General features: G+C 43.6%; 1 protein-coding gene across 3 annotated transcripts; it reads right to left on the bottom strand.

Moving 5' to 3' along the window:
* Positions 1-2,683: 2,683 nt before the first annotated feature.
* TTPAL (alpha tocopherol transfer protein like) lies at positions 2,684-10,884 on the bottom strand. 3 transcript variants are annotated; one of them, XR_012896541.1, is made up of 6 exons: positions 10,735-10,884; positions 8,705-9,158; positions 7,725-7,918; positions 4,830-4,940; positions 4,294-4,566; positions 3,781-3,916 (listed from the first exon to the last, which is right to left on the bottom strand). XR_012896541.1 is itself a non-coding variant. In XM_006132243.4 (5 exons), the coding sequence occupies exons 2-5, from the start codon at positions 9,141-9,143 to the stop codon at positions 3,641-3,643; spliced, it is 1,020 nt and encodes a 339-aa protein (XP_006132305.2). In that variant the 5' UTR covers positions 9,144-9,158; positions 9,969-10,370; the 3' UTR covers positions 2,684-3,640. The 3 variants fall into 3 exon arrangements, 2 of the variants coding, with proteins under 2 accessions (XP_006132305.2, XP_075757369.1); XM_006132243.4 differs by lacking the exons at positions 4,294-4,566; positions 10,735-10,884 and adding an exon at positions 9,969-10,370 and having other exon boundaries at positions 2,684-3,916; XM_075901254.1 differs by lacking the exon at positions 4,294-4,566 and having other exon boundaries at positions 2,685-3,916.
* Between the last annotated feature and the right edge of the window lie 7,779 nt (positions 10,885-18,663).

The following is an 18,663-nucleotide window of genomic DNA, read 5'->3' as shown; positions in this document are numbered from 1 at the left end:
TTTTCCTTTCCCTCCTTTAAAGATAAGGGGTCATTAGAAGCATGGGCCTGTTGTCACACTAATGCCATCGGCCTCAGACTAAAGGGCTGCCTGTATTTAAATAGATTGACAGCTTAACTTCCCTGCTGTTAAGTACCAAAATATTAACAGCTTCCAGCTGTTAAACTGTACTTTATCTTGTAAGTCTATATTTTTTGTAGGAGATAAGCAAAGTATCTTACCCCATATAGGAATTAGGAAAAATTACAGTTGACAGCAATGGATGAAGAACTGGCTTTGTATATTGACGTTAGACACAGATGACAGAACGATAATGAATTTTAAAGCTAGATTCCAAAAAGTCTTCAACTCTAACAAGTTCTGCTAAGGGGAAAATTTGAGTTTCCATCTAAAGTTAGCAAAACAATTGTTTTAGGATAAAGTACAATAAACTGTTTTGTCTTCCAAAGAAGACCTCGGTGTGAAGCTATGCCTGGAATTTAGGTTGGAACGGACACCATGCATTAAGGCACACCAGAGTGCAAAAGCACTGAGGAAAAAAAATCAGGTGTTACCCTGGCTTGCTGAAGACTTCTTATCCACAAATCCTTTTTAAAGTGAAAGTTAAATTTTCTACCATGAAACTTTCCTTTTCAGTATTTACCAAACTGGTTAACAGCAGCTCCTCTTAGGCTATGTGGTCCTATGTAGTTATGTGCCATGGTGAAAAGTAGGCTGCATCCACACAGGTGTATAGCTACACCGGTCAGGGAAAGGCTCTGGGGCAAGCAAGGCTTAAATGGCAGCTTTTCACTGCTTTGGGAAAAGACTAGCAGCAGGATACTGCTGCTAAAAATAGAACAGCAAGAGTAGGGAGGCACTATGTGGGCAAGTAGGGTACATATGCACTAGCTTTAGGCATATCCTTTTTCTTTTCTTTTGAGTACATCATGTAGACTATTTATACCACTGCTAGGGAGAAATGCAGCATATGTATGTTACATGTCACCAAAATGGGTAGGCAGTGTAGATGTAGCCTTAGCAAGGAAAACACCCAGCTATGAAAGAAGGAAGATATTCTTGCGGCAGTTAATTGAGTTACATTGCTTGAAGCCACAATAGTTGGTTTAAGTGATGCTACATTCTGATTATTTTGCAAGGTGGAAGAAGAGCTGGATTTCTCTCCAGTAAAGGCATGCAACATGATGGTTAAACACTGCACATGAGAGGCACGTTTTACTCGAAGAGACACTAGCAAGCACTACATTTCTGCAGAAAAGTTGGAGGGCTGACAGATTAAAGACAGGAACAATATTTGTCCCCTAAAATACTTTCCTCCATGAAAATTAAGCATAGTATAGAGAGGGGCAAAGGCTGTCATACATTGATATCAGAGGCAGAAGAGAGTCTCCTACTATCCTTACCTAAGAGGAAGGAAAGGAGAAATCTATATTCCCCAATTAGTTTCCTGCCCACTCTCCAGCATCCTAGACAACAGTAAAAGTGGTCTGCTACAGTCTCTGTTCAAGTGACAGGATAGGAACTTCTTGTTCCTATTGGCGCTATTAAGTGCTGACTGGAGAAAAGCTTTATACATTATTCCTTTAAAATCCCAATCCCACTCTTCTACTGTTTGAATAAAAGAGCTAGGATTTTACCAAACCAGAGAGCTGTGATTCCCCTAATCTATTCCTTTCCAAACTGTTTTTGGTAACAAAGTCATGCTATGGTGTGAGCTACGACGAGACCATTAAAACAAGCATAGTTTGGCACTCAGAGAAAAGGATGGTCTGACTCCTTTAGACCATACATTTCATATTTACAGTAAGATAACCGGTCCCTGTTTCGGACTTGGCACTCAGTAAAAGAGAGTCACCTCTCCAAACCCACTCCTTTCCCCCACCCCCAAAGAAATTCAAGCCATTTAAAAAGTGCTATAAAGATGAGGTGTCTGATTATGATCAGTGTTCTGGTACAGTGACACCTTTTTAAATAACTGGGTGTGCTTTCCCGACTGTAGTGAGGTTTCACCTTTGCACTATTTATATAGTGCATGGCATGTGCAAAGATAATGTGCTCAGTTCATTTAAAATTCAATACCATGACACAATGAACTTGGGGAACAGCCTACACAGATGAAAGACATGTTAACCTCATTTGACATTACAGCTAAGGATCTAAAGCACCGGACCACATAATCTAAGCTTAAACCCTGCAAATTGACCAAGTCTTAACTTTACAGAAGAAGCTGCCATCCAAACAGAAGGGGATGACAGACAGCAACAGTGTAACTTAAGCCAGGACAAACATGAACAAAACAAAATTGAAGTACAACAAATCTGAGAACATTCTCGTAAATATCTGCATTTGGTTTACAAAGACTCAGATTAAAAAATTCTATTTAAAGTAATGTAGGTTAACTTCCGAGCTCTCTCTTAGGGTATGTCTACACTACCCTCCTAATTCGAACTAGGAGGGTAATATAGGCATACCGCACTTGCAAATGAAGCCCGGGATTTGAATTTCCCGGGCTTCATTTGCATGAAGCCGGCCGGCGCCATTTTTAAATGCCGGCAGTTCGAACCCCGTGTCATGCGGGGTTCGAACTGCCGGCATTTAAAAATGGCGCCGGCCGGCTTCATGCAAATGAAGCCCGGGAAATTCAAATCCCGGGCTTCATTTGCAAGTGCGGTATGCCTATATTACCCTCCTAGTTCGAATTAGGAGGGTAGTGTAGACATACCCTTACTTAATATTGCCTTCAATAGATGCTACCTGCTACAAAATCTTTCCACATAAATTCTATTTAAATTACTTAGGGAGGTTGAAAAGTAAGGCAGGGCATCAAAGTGATCAGCTGAAGGAAAGAACAACTGATTATATCTGGGACATGTTGAATGTGAGTGAATGACCTCACTTCTTCTCAGCTAGTCCTAGACTGCTGCTGATACTCAAAGTTGCATTTCATTGGAAAAAAGCTAAGCAACACATGATCTGAAAGCCTCAGTTTTCTGGAAGTGGAATTTGTATTTGAATATACACTAGAGTCTGGAATAACTAGTCACAATGTTTACAAAATTATGGTAATTTTCTCCTTTCAAATCCAAAGGGCAAATCTGTTAGGAATTCCACACATGCAGAGTGCAAAATATCAGGGAGAATCTTCAGTACTCATTCCAATAATTCTGGAACATGCTAGTATACAGACAAGACCAAGTATTAGGTCCAGGACTGCGAATTATACATTTGACACTCTCCACTGACAGCATCACTTTGCAGGGTGCAGTGCTGATGCTATTTTGCTGTGGTTGCTAACGTCATTTCTGTCACTTTTACCTGGACAAAGACACTGTCAGACTCACTCTTATGAGATATTTTCCTCTCACTACTATTAAGAGGAATTTGCTAGACTGTATCTCACACGGAGATTAACAATCCTTAACACTTGAGGGCTCTTGGGAATTGTACATCCTGTCTAGATTCCAAAGAAAACTCTGCCTTTAACTTGTTTTGGTTCCATAGCGTAAAACACCTCAGCAGTCTATTACTCACAAACTGGAGGTTTAGGAGTAAGGAAGAGTTCGTAATCCCATTGTATTATTCCTTTCAGAACAGGAGAGGGCATCTAGATTGACTGCAAGGAAGCTTCCTTTAACTTTTGTTAATAACAGTAGTAGAGTTGAGGTTTCATGCCTCGCAGTGGCTCTTCACTCTGCTTCTCCTCAGCATCCCCACTTACTAGAGCTTCAGAGGGTAAGTTGTCACCTGGGAGAACAAGCTGAGAAAAGTCATGCAGAAAATCCTCTTCGGAGGCAAGCAACAACTCTTTCCAGAAAGTGATATCCAGTTTCCCTGATGTGCCACCATATTCTTCAGGAAGGATCCTCTGTGGAAGGTTTTGATGTAGAGAATTCAAATCAGAGCCATGAAGAAAAAACTGAGAAAAAAAATCATAAAATACTTTAACAATGTATCAGACTCTTTTTCAGCATGTAATTCAGCATTTTAAAACTGCAGCAAAACCAGCACGACAGGGAGAGTCTATTTTGTTCTTTAAATAATTCTAAGGGGCACATTTCACTCTGTACACACAATTGCAAGCAACATCATTTTCATTTGCAAAGGACAGTGCACAACATTGTGCATGCAAGAGTAAAAGCCAGTTCGATACTCTTTTGAAAGTCTTGCTTTATAGGCAATCCAGCTAGTAAATAAATCACAACAATCAGACTTCCAGTTCAATTTCAGGCTACATCTACACTTAATCAGAAAATTAATTTAAACTATGCCATTCCAGGTACACAAATAACATACCTTAAGTCGAGTTAATGCAAGCTCTACACTGTGGGTAGGGAGTGGGGAAGGAGAAAGTTGAAAGGAGAAACTCTCCCATTCTTGTCCATGGGAGAGCTATCTGTGGTCTATTTGGCAGGTCTTAACTAGACCCGCAAAATCGACCACTGCTGGATTGATCTCAAAAGCGTTGATCTGGGCTGTAGTGTAGCTGTAGTCTGAATAAGCCATTCACAAGGATTGGGAGTGCAAAGTAGGCAGCACCCAGCCCTTAATTGGGAGCGGTATTCTCTTCTGCATATGAAAGAGAAGAATCAATCAACTGCAGGGGGAACAGCATCCAAACCTGTTTAGCAGATGACAAGTCTCCCTAACCTTCAGCACATTCAAAGTAGTAACATTATGCAAGATAAAAGCCAGGAAATGATGACAGAGTCACAGGCAGATAGAGTAAGGACATTATGCCTTCACAACAGTTATCTGTTTCAATATTCTTTACATTTCACATCCAGCAGCGCTTGTCATGAAGTCCAGCATTAAAAAGTACAATCACTTACCCGGTTTGCTATCTTTTCCTTCAGGAAAGGCTTGATGATGGCAAAAATTCCTTTGAATATGCGAGGCTCATTTATAATATTGACAGCCTTTATTCTAACTGGAAAACCATCCTAAGGGAGAAAGATTTTTACAGTAGTTTGGTAGCCGTGGATAGCTTTTTCTATTTAATTTTCCTGTAATTGATTGCTAACACCACCCAATTGTTCCCAAGATTCTAGTTGCAATTTAAATGTAAATCCATGCAGTGACCTGGAGTATATGGTGCAAGAATCAGACAAAAACAAGGCCTGGCACTCACGTAGAGCTTGACATCACTTCTGGATCAGATCATAGTAAATGAAATACCAATACAGGTTGAATCTCACTAGTCTAGCACCCTTGGGATCTGACCAGTGCCAAACCAAAGAATTTGCCAGACCATGCAAGGTCAATATTGTCTAGCAGCATTACCAACACTTCCACTGCTTACTGGGCTCTTAGATGGCATTTTGGGGTAAATAAGAGCTAAATAACAGCACAGAACCCAGAGCCAGAACTAGTGGCTGTAAACAAACTTTATGTGATTGCGGAAAACTTGGCCACACCCATGATAAGTGGACATCCAGTGAACTGAAATCATGCCAGACCATGGATGTTGCTGGACCAGAGAGTGCCTAACTAGAGAGGTTCAACCTGTAGTACATGCATTAAGTCACTACTTTTGGCCCAGGCTTCTTTTAAAAAAATATAATGTGTTTAATTTAAATAAGGAACAGCCCCAGTATAAAAATATAGCACATTACTGGAAGGATCAGTTAGCAACCTCTGCCGTGATCAGAATTCCCCAGTATTCTTAGAGCAGCAAAATGAATAACCCTGGATTCTGAGGGTCAGATTCCCTGGACTAAAAGGGGAATCAAAAGCACTGACTGGCCAGAGAGAAGCCCATGTTTAAACACAGCATTTTAAATGATTAAGGATCAGAGACCATGTTATTCAGGAAGATATTCATGTATTTGCACCAAAGGAAAAAAAATCTGTTGCTACTATTCAATTGGAAATGTGACCAGTTGGTCAAATAGAGCACTGTTGGACACCACATCAGCACATGGAGGAGAGAGGGGTCAGAATGCTGTATCCGCTGCCAATGGAACACAGGGCTCTTCAATATAATTTGAAGTTACAAAATAAGGTTAGTCATGTTGCTGCTTCCACTGATCAGCTTTCAGCAGGAAGGATCACTAAATGGAAAAAGTGTTTTTAGCAACTTCCTAAACGTCATGGTGGTTACACACACTGGAATAAATTGCCCAGAGAGGTGGTGGAATCTCCATCATTGGAGATTTTTAAGAGCAGGTTAGAGAAACACCTGTCAGGGGTGTTAGATGGTGCTTAGTCCTGCAATGAGTGCAGGGGACTGGATGTGATGACCTTTGAGGTTCCTTCTAGTTCTATGATTCCATGGTCTCATCACTGAGCTACTGACACATCCTTCTTCCAATAACCATCTCTGGGTGTACAGAGGGATGCATACATTGCTTGGAATGAAGAGTGACACTTGCACTGCACAAATGCTTTCGTCTGTAAAATGTTTAAGAAGTTGGGGGCTTTTGGCTGTGATTGATAACTCATGTAAAAGCAAAGCAGTGTGGTCAAACTCTTGGCAAGCTTCTCTGAATACATCAGCCAATCACCCCAAATCTAGCTAGCAAAAACTTATTCTAGCTCTGGGATCTTCTATCCTCACCACAGGCTTTTAAGTGTGCCAAATACAGGAGGCCCCCAATTTGCGACGCAATCTATTCCTAGGGAAGGATCGCAAGTCGGGGGTGGCATAACTCAAACCCTCATTTACGATAGGTGCTATGTGGTGAGAACTAGTGCATTCATGTCACATGCAACTTACACCATATTTCAACTGGGGTCTTCAATGGAAAGTTAAATAAATATTAGACCCTCACTCAAACTTCTGTGTAATTATCATATCTGCATTTATCAATTAAAATTTATCACTCCTTTAACTTGGGTAAGTTAATGATGTATTGAGATAGAATTTTGCAAAACAACCATATTCAGGTTGTGGAACTTCTGTAAGAATGGTGTGAAATATTAACCAGTGTGCAAGACTAAAGCTCATAGGAAGTAGAAAAAGTAATTCAATAGGAGCTTGCCTGCATATATTACCACACTCCCTTTATTCTATAGAAAACATTACAGCTACCCTGCCACTCAATGAATGTTACCCCCTTTATACTCCAATCTCAAGACACTATCACTCTACTTATGTCTGTTTCATTCCTTCACACATCATCTTCCTGTTCCCTGTGCTCCTTTCTGTGACATCCTTCTCTCTCTCTGATTTGCACCTCCTAATCTAGGATGCCCCCTTAGGCTTGGATCGACCTCTCTCTTCTGAACCTCTTTGAAATATTCTCTCAAAATACAGGAAAGCCTTTCAAGATCCAATTGCAAATTTCTGCACCACCATGTGAAACTTGAGCAATCACCCAAAGTTCAGTGTCTCATCTAGATTGGAAGCTCTTTTAGCAAAGTCCATGTGTACAGCAGAGCATATTGTTAACATCTGAAGATCAGAAAAGGGGCTCTTCTCCCTAGTCTTATTTCATGTATCCTACCCCACTAGACGACAAATTAGCAATTCAAATATCAAGTTCCAAAAGTAGAAGTAGTCTTGGGAGACTGGGAGTGTAAAGTCAGACTCACTCACAACCAGCATCAACCAGAGAAGAGCTGACAAATTAGATGGCAGAAACATATTTTAAAAACATTCAGGTAAAAGCCAACATATGAGTACTTTTGTTAGCATTAGCAGAACTCTACACATAGAAGCAGTAGTTTACAGTGCACAGGCTTATTTCCTTCTCCTGCCCAACCCCAACAAAGTCGGGTCTTACCTGAAGAATTCCAATCACTTTTTTGGCTACAAAAGGACCAAAATGAGATGCCTTAGATAAGCTGACTCCTTTGTAGTCTGCAAGGATTACAATTCCATTCACCTGTGTCTCTTCAGACTGAATGAGTTTTTCTAATGTTAAGTATATGGCACGAATGTTCTCAGTAATTGGATAATTACTTGGTGTCCACCTGTCTAAGGTTATAAAACACTATGGTTATTTGGAAAGTAAATATGACTAATTTTTATAATAAAATAATAATATATACACACACACACACACACACACACACACACAGATAGATAGATAGATAGATATAAAAAGACAGATCTAGATATATGTCCCCAAACGATCTATTTTCCAGAGCTCCTAAATTATTCTTTAATACTGACTTAGTTCACAGAAGCATTTCTCAAGCAAGATGCTATATAGGCTAGCCAAATTATTTCAAGGAGCAAAATCTATACTCTTATGAACACCTTACTTTCTCCGGCACAGACTACTCAAAGAGAAATCCTTTCATCTCAGAAAGAAAGCAGGTAAACTGGAAAGCAAAGTATGAAAACAGTTTACAGCAAACCTGGCAGCACTGAGCAGATTTGGGATGTCAGAAGCTCTTCAGCCCACCTTGAACCCCCAGTCTGCTCTCAAACTTGCATCTGGAAGACAGCAGATCTATTGCTAGCTAAGGCTGACTTCACACTGATTTTTTTCCCCTCAAACCATCAGGCAACCACACCAACCGTCTTTGTATTCTTTATTTTACTCAACTGCAGCCATTGCTAAAACAGGAAAAAAGTGATCTACACTGGGCAAACAACAGACAGTAATCCTTTTGCGGGTTAACTTTTCAGATTTCAAAAGGTAATGACATAATTACCAGTGTCTGCAAGGGAGCAAGATAGACTCTGGCACAGTCAGACACACTTCAAACATACAAATAATCTTGTTCCAACCAGGGATTTCAGGCATTACAATACCTGGACGAATGCAGACAATGTGGCGTCCCTCAGTGTCCAAGTGAGGCAATACAGTGACAAAGCCAGATTCTAAGACAGCCTTAACTGCAGATGGTTTCAAGTTATTGAAGACCTCAGGCCAGCTCCTCCTGCAGCTGTGATAGTTCACCAGAAGCTGAAGCGCTCGGTCATAATCAAATTTCCTGGCTCTAAGGAACCTTAGCAAAAAAGCATCATCCAGACATGTGCCCAGGGTAGGGTAATCCTTACACACCATGTCTCGGAGGGCTTGCACATCACGAAGCCTCCATTCAGGTTTTTCCTGCAGTTCTTCACGAGCCTTTGCAATAAGGTCAGGAGATAGTGAGCACACATACTTTGGCTGATCTGGCAGGAATTCATTATCTGATGGAGACCCCACGGATGGGCTTGTTCGGGTACAATCACTTTCTCCTGACATTAGGAAGCAGGAAGTCTGTCCAAAGCAATACACATAACAAATAATCCCCCATATTATCAGTCATAAGGCTTAGCATTTACATAGTAAGTATTATCTCTAATAAACATGTGGGAAAAGTATGGCACAGAGAGGCTAAGTTGCTTGGTTATAGACAGAACTGGAATTCGTATCAGAACCAGATTAGGTGTTCCCGTCTCCCTGTCCTTGAATCACATTTACACTCACTATCCTAAGACATTTTTCTGACTAAATGCTTGCAGCAGGAAGTTTTCCCGGCAAAACTGTGTGTAACTGCCAATTAGTATTTATGTCATTTGGGCAGTTAGATACTTTACAGACAGATGAGTAGCATTCCATAAGTACATGTCTTAATTATAGTGGAAAGTACTGCAGTGCACAGCCTGGAGAAGTGTAGTAAATAAACAAATTCTCATTGCAATGGTCTCACAAATATATAGTACATTTTAAACAGCAGATACCTTCAAATTGAAAATATGAATTATGTTGCAGAGTCCTTTACTGCATATGGTGAGTGGATAAGGGACAGGAAGAGGGGAAGAGAATAAAAGATGAAATATTACATTTGAATTATTTCTTGGGGCTTGAGCTGGGACTGGCATTAAGAAAAAACAGGATTCAATTTGTGGCCATTGTGATTCATATGAACCTGCACAGAGCCCTTCTGAGAGATGTGCTGGGGAAGGAAGGATGGGTTTACCAATTACCATTCACAGTTATACACAAGGCTCACACCGAGCTCCTGGGGAGCTGGCTGCTGCCCTCTGCTGAGAGCATGTGTAACCACTGAAAGTTTTACTAAATTACCTGCTTTTTAACATCCTTAACATTAACCTTTTCATCTTCTGTACCAGACCCTCCGTGCGATGGCGCTGGATGGGATTTGGCTTATTTTTTCCTGCAACGTGTCTCATTTAGTCACACCCTAGAGACTCTCCGCAGGACACCAGGCACAGGGTAGACACTAGACACTGAGGCGTCAGCCGCATCTTTTCCCACCTGGGGCTGTCACCCCTTAGGGCCCCACAGCTGGCGCCCCTGTGGGATGGGGAGGAGGCAGGTTTCCCTAGTAGTCAGCACTTGCCACTAGGCAGGGCAGACCCGGGGCCAGGCCCCTGCCACAGGTCATGGGTGGGTGTTACAGAGAGACACAGGCTGGAAGCTCCGAGTCCCGCCCCCAGCCTGACATCCTGCTCCCCCAGATCCTCCCCCCCCCGCTCTGCTCTCCGGGGGGGCTTCCCCAGATCCCTCCCCCGCTGCACTCCGGGGGGGGGCTCCCCCAGATCCCTCCCCCGCTGCACTCCGGGGGGGGGGGGCTCCCCCAGATCCCTCCCCCGCTGTGCTCCGGGGGGGCTCCCCCAGATCCCTCCCCCGCTGTGCTCCGGGGGGGGCTCCCCCAGATCCCTCCCCCGCTGTGCTCCGGGGGGGGGCTCCCCCAGATCCCTCCCACGCGCTGCGCTCCGGGGGGGCTCCCCCAGATCCCCCCCGCTCTGCGCTCCGGGGGGGGGAGCAGCCCCCCGCCGCCGAGTCTCGCTCCTCGCCACGCCCCCGTCCCTATCCCCATGCAAATTACCGGAGCGCCGGCTGGCCCCGCGCAGAAGGAAGCGTTCTCGGGGGCGGGAGCGGGATTAGACGCCGTGACCCGGAAGGAAACACTCCGCCGGCAGCTCGCCGGAAGTCGCGCCAAGGCTGGAAGGTTTGTCAAAGCCCGGGAGCCTTCCGTAGGGCTCCGGATGTGACTCCTCCCCCCCCCCCCCCCCCGCCGTTGTGGTACGTTCCAGGGGCTCAGGCCGTGCTCCGCCCGGCTGTAGTGTTCTGGGAGGCGAGGGGGAGGCTGGTCCGTCCCCCCACAGCTTGTGGTGCTTTCGGGGGGGGAGGGGAGGCTGTAGCCCCCCCACATTGTAGCTCCTGCCTCCGAGGTAAAGACGTGACCCCCCCACACACACATGTTGGTATCGTCTATCTAGGGGGTGAGGCCGCCCCCCCAGTGTACTTGCAGAGGGAGGGGTTCAAGAGAGCCCCTGTCTCCCCACCCCACCTGTTGTGGTAGTTTTGTGGGGGGTGGGGCGGATGTGGTCTCCGTCCACACACGCACGTTGTGTTACTTTCTAGTGTGTGTGTTCTTGTCCCTGCTGGGGCCTGCCAAAGCAGGCTGTGCATGTCACAGAGCAGCCTCCTGCAGAGACCACGGTCCCCAGTCGGCCTTGGGGCTGCCTGCAGGATGACTGGTCCTAGTGGGGCCCTGCTCCTTGGTACAACAAACTCATCCGTGGCAGAGCACAGCTTTGTGGGACCTACATTTCTCCTAGGGGTCCTTTCCCTCTGTGCTACCAGGGAGTGGGAGGAAGTGCCTGCCCTCCATGCTATGGTGAAGAGCTAGGCTGCAGGGATTGCATTGTTTGCTGGAACCTGTCATCTCCATGTGAAAAGTGAGGGTGACTGTTGTCTGTTTTAAACTTAAAAAACAACACAAGGTGTGGTAGCACTTTATAGACTAACAAAATATATAGATGGTATCATGAGCTTTCCTGGGCACAGTTTGCCACTTAAGTGTGGGCCTGAGCAATCTGCCAGTGCAACCCATGATTGCTCAGTTTGCTGGGTTCCCCCTTCATTCATGTGGTAGGACTGGGACAATCCTGACTTGTTCCTTTCTTATCTAGTTCTTAGCACCGTTCCTAGGCTACATCTACACTGCAGGCTTTTTGTGCAAGAACAGCTGTTCTTTTGCAAAAACTTACTGAGTGTCTACACTGCACAGGCATTCTTGCACAAGTAAATTTACAGTACAGCGTCGGAAAACAGGGCTTGTTCTGGAAGAGTTATTCCTTTCCCCATGAGGAATAAGCCCTCTTACGCAAGAGCTCTTCCACAAGAAGTCAGTGTAAACAGGTAACATGAATTTCTTGCGCAAGAAAGCCCTATAGCTAAAATGGCCATCAGAGCTTTCTTGCGCAAGAGAGTGTCCATGCTACCGTGAACACTCTTGCACAAAAGCACATCTCTTGTGCAAAACAGTTTTTGTGCAAGAAGCCTGCATTGTAGACGTAGCCCTAGAGTTTAAGGCAGAAAGATCCATTGGATCATCTAACCTGATCTCTGTATAACACAAGCTATTATATTTCACTCAATTACCCCATGTATTGAGTCCAATAACTTGTGTTCAGCTAACGCATATCATCCAAAAAAGGCATTCACTTTAGGAGACATCAAAAGATAGATAATCTATCACTTCCCTTGGAGGCAGTTTCAGTAGGCAGTTTTCCAATATCGGTCTCTTCAATGACATATACAGCCAAACTCCTCTCCTCCCCCCTCAAAAAGTTGCTTCCCAGCTCTGACTCAGTATTCCCCCTTTTGTATATCCAAATATCATATTTGCCCTTTTTGCCTCACCTTCATCCTGGGAGCTCATATTCAATTACTTTTCTGCTCTGAGCTCTAAATCCTTTCCAAAATCACTTCATTCCAAGAGAAAGTTTCCCATTCTATAGGTGTGGCCTCTGTTCCTTCTTCATACATATAACTTTGTATTTCTCTATATCAAAATATGTTTTGCTTGAACAGGCCCAGTCTGTCAAGCAATTCAGATCACCCCACATGTCATTATTATTTGTATTAACAAAGCATCTAGGAGCCCTACTTATGAACCAGGACCTCATTGAGCTAGACATTGTACAAGCAGAACAAAAAGACAGACCCTCACTCAAGACTACCTTGTCCTCATTATTTACCACTCTGCCAATCAGTATGCCTTCTGAAAATGTTGGCGGCAATGATTTTACATCTCCTTCCAGATCATTGATAAAATATGTTGAAAATACAGATTCCAATAGAATTCCACTAGAAACAGCTCTATTCTATGATACAATTTCCCAGTGACAGCTATTTTTTTAGTTCTGCTTGTTTGCTAGTTCTTAATACATATGGGCTGTGTCTACACTAGCACCCTTTTCCGGAAAAGGGATGCTAATGAGACATTTCGGAATTGCAAATGCTGTGGGGGATTTAAATATCCCCCGCGGCATTTGCATGAACATGGCTGCCGCTTTTTTCCGGCTCAGGGCTTTGCCGGAGAAAAGTGCCAGTCTAGACGGGATCTTGCGGAAAATAAGCCCTTTTCCGCAAGATCCCTTATTCCTACTTTCAGGTAGGCAAAGCCCCGAGCCGGAAAAAAGCGGCAGCCATGTTCATGCAAATGCCGCAGGGGATATTTAAATCCCCCGCGGCATTTGCAATTCCGAAATGTCTCATTAGCATCCCTTTTCCGGAAAAGGGTGCCAATGTAGACAAAGCCATGGTGTGTGCTTTTCAGATATTTCATTGTGTCTCTTTTTAAATCAAAAGTTGTGTGGTACTAAGTCAAACACCATGTGAAAGTCTAAGGACATCATATCTACCTGGTTACCTTTATCAAACAAATTTATAATCTCATCAAAGATTGAAATTGGAATTATGGACAAGACCTATTTTGTATAATATGTTGACTGTCATAAATTATATTCCTACTCTTTAATTCTTTATTAGTTGAATCCCATATCAGCTTTTCCATTAGTTTGCCTACATAGATGTCAGTCAAACTGGCATGCAGGTACTTGGATAATCCCAGTTGCCCTTTTTTGATTATTGCTCAACATTAGCACTCCTCCGGTCTTCTAGAATATGTCTACCATTCCAAGATTCATTAAAAATTAACACCAGCATTCCAGAGCTTTCCAGAGCCAACTCTTTTAGAACCCTTGGGTGCAAGTTATCTTGGACTGCTGATCTTAAAATGTTTATCATTCAGTGCAGATATCTAACATCTTCCTCAGTTATTAATGGACTAGACAGCACTTTGTCATTCTCCCATGCTATGAATACTTCATCTACTTTTTCCATACACAGAAAAAAAATATTTATTGAATGCTTCTGCCTTTTCTGCATCATTATTAATAATTTTGCCATATTCATCTAGCTTACACCATTGGTACACTTTCATTTGTAAAAAACCTTTTTGTCCTTAGCTCTTGCAGCTATGTTTTTTTGGTGTCTTAAGCTTGCCTCATCAATTTTCTGTACTTAATAAATTCTAATGTATACTGATTGCCATCTATTCCTCTATCCTTTTGTTATATTTATATTAAATATTTATTTTTAATTGCTGCCTTCATTTTGCTGCTGAGCCAGGATGGGCTTTTAGCCAAAGCTATTATCTTTTTTGCTAGTAGAAAGATGGCTTTTTAGCTATATAATAAACTATTCTTAAAGAATTTTCAATTTTTATTCATATTTTTCTGTCTGAATTTATCTTCCCAATCCATTTTGCTCACCACTTTCCTCAGATTTGGGAAATTAGTCCTTTTGAAGTTATGCCAGTTCTGTTGTTTTCCAATATTGAATGTAATCCGATCATGATCTCTGGTTCCTAAGGAAGCACCCACTTCCAGTCCAGTGATTAATTCATCTTTCTCTGTCATAGTGAGTTTAAGAGTAGACTTACCCTGAGATGGGGGCAATAACTTTTGTGTACAAGCAGATCACACTTAAACAAAGGGATTCATTTAGGGACCTGAAAGAGACAAGGAAAAATAATCTGGACTGGTTGGTGACTTGAGGAGCAGAAATATTGAAAGAGACCCAAGTTATGTCTACGCTGGTAATTGAATAATAGAACTTTAGTTTTTCAGAGATGTTAACTTTCAACCCCTGAAAGACAAAAGTTTTGCCATGACAAGTGCTCGTGTGAATAGCACTTTGTCAGCAGAACTCTTCTGCCAGTGAAATGAATGCCACTTGTTGGGGTTGTAAGTATTTTGTTGGCAAAAGGGCTAACAAACAGTGGCTATGTACTTACTTACTTTTAGCAACCTGGCTGTGTCAATCCAGCCATGTAGCTAAAAGCTATATAGTTTAGATCAGGGGTCTCAAACTCTCACTCCATGGGCCATTCCCAGCCAGAGCATTTGTGGCCTGGCACAACAGTCACTGGCCTAGGAGTCCTGGCAGGCCAGGAGGTAAGTGGGGAGGGGCTGTCCTTTACCATTCCCCAAGCTCTGCCCCTTCTTGCCATCATCCTGCCCTCCTTCCCCCCCCCCCCCCCCTGCATGGTACCCTGTCCCCAAGGACGTATTACTGGAGGGGGCCTCGCATAGGGTGCCAGCAGCAGTTGGAACCCCCTGCATTCCCCATGGCAGCAGCAGCTGCAGGAAAACAGAGCACAGCCGAGCAAGTGAGAGGGGGGCAACTAGGGTTGCCAGATGGTTTCAACAAAAATACGGGACACACTTGATATTACATCACAATCTACATTACATCTTATTTAGAAAATACTGGACATTTATATTTTCTCAATTTGTTTCCTGAACAGAAAGCTCAAATACTGGACTGTCCGGTTCAAAACCAGACACCTGGCAACCCTAGGCCCAACTGCTGCTACCATGCTGCACCAGACTCCCCGCCCCCCGGGATCCCCGAAGCCACACTCTCGGTGGACAGTGTGTCATGGGTGCGGAGAGAGCAGGGTGATGGTGGGAAGGAGTGAGGCTTGGGAAATGGTAATGGTAATCAACAGCTCCCCCCGCACCTGGCCCACTGGGACTCCTGGACCAAAATAAACACTTGCTTTGGCCAGAGATGACCCACGAGCAGGGCGTTTGAGATCCCTGCTGTAGACAAAGCCTTAGTCAAGAGGTAACTTGATTTCTTTGATTTATTATTCATATAGCACCCTTTTTGTGCTGTGCATTTTCCAAGCAAATCTGAAGGCCCGGTCCTTGAAGCGTTTACAGCCATTTTTGTGAATATAGCTGACAACAAATTAAATGCATTTGCAATATAAAATGGCTACACAAAGGCCAGTGGAATTTTGAGGCCACACATCTAAGGTATCTTGGGATAAAACATTAGTAAATATTTTATAAATTACAATCTTTCTCTGGTCTTTGGATGATGTCCAGGAAAACAAATAGGTCTTTCCCATCTCTAGTGTCTCTCATTCATCCACATAAAGGAATTTGAAATATTAAAACCCATTGTCTTAGGGATGAATACTTCTTACCCTAATGTGTAATTATATTTCTCAAGGGTGTTTCCTCCAGCTAATCACTTAATATTTTGAGCTAGAGTCTCATCTGGAATAGATCTTCAGGGACTTGCGGTGTAAAAGCCTGGGCTGTCCCCACATTGCCTACTGTGGCACTGCAGGTGTGATCTACTTTAATTTCCCTGTACTGGGATGAAATAAAATTCAGTTTGAACAGATCCGGGCAATGAGAAGCCACCACATACTCACCAAATAGAACCCTTCAATAGGGTTTTAGGAAAGGAGCAGTTACAATAATCGGTTCATAAGGCCCTCACCTCAGCACCCTGTTCAGAGCTCCCAAACTTAAAGTCTTAAGTTAGGTAAAGCCACTCGCCTGAAGTCTGAGAGAGAAACCACCATCCACTATCACCTGAACAGTTTCCATGTACCACTATACAAGGCCAAGGAGCCTTACCTTAAGTCCAGGGGGGCTGCAGGTGTTAAGTCCCAGGTGCATTGGAGCTCATCACACTTAAAGGAGCCAGCCACATTGTGACCTGGGACTGGAGGACAACTCTTCATTTCAGTTAGACCACTTTTAGGGAGACATGCTGAGGCCTGAGAGCTCCTGGAAGAACTGTTGTGAGTTGGCTGTGATACCCTTCAGTGCAAGCATGAGTGTCCCAGGGCAGGTCATATTTCCAGCCTAGGTCATGAACCCTGACATGCCCTTAAGCTGGGAGCTGTACCTCAATCACCCAGCCAAAGGCAGAAGATGCCTGACCACAAAATGGTTCCTCACAGGATGATTGCATGCTCCAGGGAAACCTAACTAGCCTTTGTTGGCAAGATGTAGAATCCAAGAGACAGAGCTAGTTTGGCCTTTTCTATTGCCTCTCTTCATCTGAGGAACTTCAAGTGCTTAACTAATCATGCCTCATCTATGGCCTCCACCGAGGTGGAAAAGGGACAGCCCATTTTAGAGGTCATTTAACCCACCACTGTAATGTACCCCCTGTGAGGTGGAGCGTGCCAGCTGTTGAACAACATGCAACACAGCTACACGGCAGTTCAGGAGAGAAGGTGAGAAAGTGTGGTTTAGGACAGAAGGTTTGGATCTGCATGAAGTTGCTGGGGGAATATAAGTCAACAGACTTTAATCATCTGAGAATTTGGCCAGGTCTCTGGATTAACAAACTTTTTGTTTTACTGAAAAACATCATGGAACCTTATGTATTCAGGAATGCCATTTTCATGGTGAATCTCAAAACGTTGTACCTCCAGTAGCATAGTGCTCCCTATACTCCTGCTAGTGCCATTGGTTCAGTCCTGACTCAGGCTATGTCTAGACCTGGAGCTTGTGGTGTAAGTCCACCTTGCACTGATACTCTCTGGCTAGCTTGCACACTAAAAATAGAAACGTAACCCTGGACTGATGACTAGGTAGGAGTATAAATATATTGCTCGAGAATGCAGGGGAGTTATCAGGAAGGCGAAAGCGCAATTGGAATTGCAGCTGGCAAGGGATGTGAAGGGTAACAAGAAAGGTTTGTACAGACATGTTAGCAATAAGAGGGTGATCAGAGAGGGTGTGGGGCCCTTGCTGGATGAGGGAGGTAACCTAGTGACAGATGATGTGGGAAAAGCTGAAGTATTCAATGCTTTCTTTGCCCCTGTCTTCACGGACAAGGTCAGCTCCCAGACAAATGCACTAGGCAACACAGTATGGGAAGGAGGTGGACAGCCCTTGGTGGGGAAAGAACAAGTTAGGAACTATTTAGAAAAGCTAAATATACACAAATCCATGGGCCCTGATTTAATGCATCTGAGGGTACTGAGGAAGTTGGCAAATGTCATTGCGGAGCCTTTGGCCATTATCTTTGAAAACTCGTGGAGATTGGGAGAGATCCCAGATGATTGGAAAAAGGCAAATGTAGTGCCCATCTTTAAAAAAGGGAAGAAGGACAATCCAGGGAACTACAGACTGGTCAGCCTTACCTCAGTCCCTGGAAAAATCATGGAGGGGATCGTCAAGGAATCCATTTTGAAGGTCTTGGAAGAGGGGAAAGTGATCAGGAATAGTCAACATGGATTTACAAAGGGCAAGTCGTGCCTGACCAATCTGATTAGCTTCTATGATGAGGTAACTGGCTCTGTGGATATGGGAAAGTCAGTGGATGTGGTATACCTTGACTTTAGCAAAGCTTTTGATACTGTCTCCCACAATATTCTTGCCAGCAAGTTAAGGGAGTATGGATTGGATACTGTAAGATGGATAGAAATCTGACTATACTGTTGGGCCCAACGGGTAGTGATCAACGGCTTGATGTCACGTTGGTGGTCAGTTTCTAGCGGAGTGCCACAAGGATCAGTTCTTGGACCAGTTTTGTTCAACATCTTTATTAATGACCTGGATGAGGGGATGGATTGCACCCTCAGCAAGTTTGCGGATGACACTAAGCTAGGGGGAGAGGTAGATACGCTGGAGGGCAGGGA

Source organism: Pelodiscus sinensis, chromosome 18 (assembly GCF_049634645.1).
Source record: "Pelodiscus sinensis isolate JC-2024 chromosome 18, ASM4963464v1, whole genome shotgun sequence".
Classification (NCBI taxonomy): Eukaryota; Metazoa; Chordata; order Testudines; family Trionychidae; genus Pelodiscus; species Pelodiscus sinensis.
This window is presented reverse-complemented; position numbering and strand designations above follow the sequence as displayed.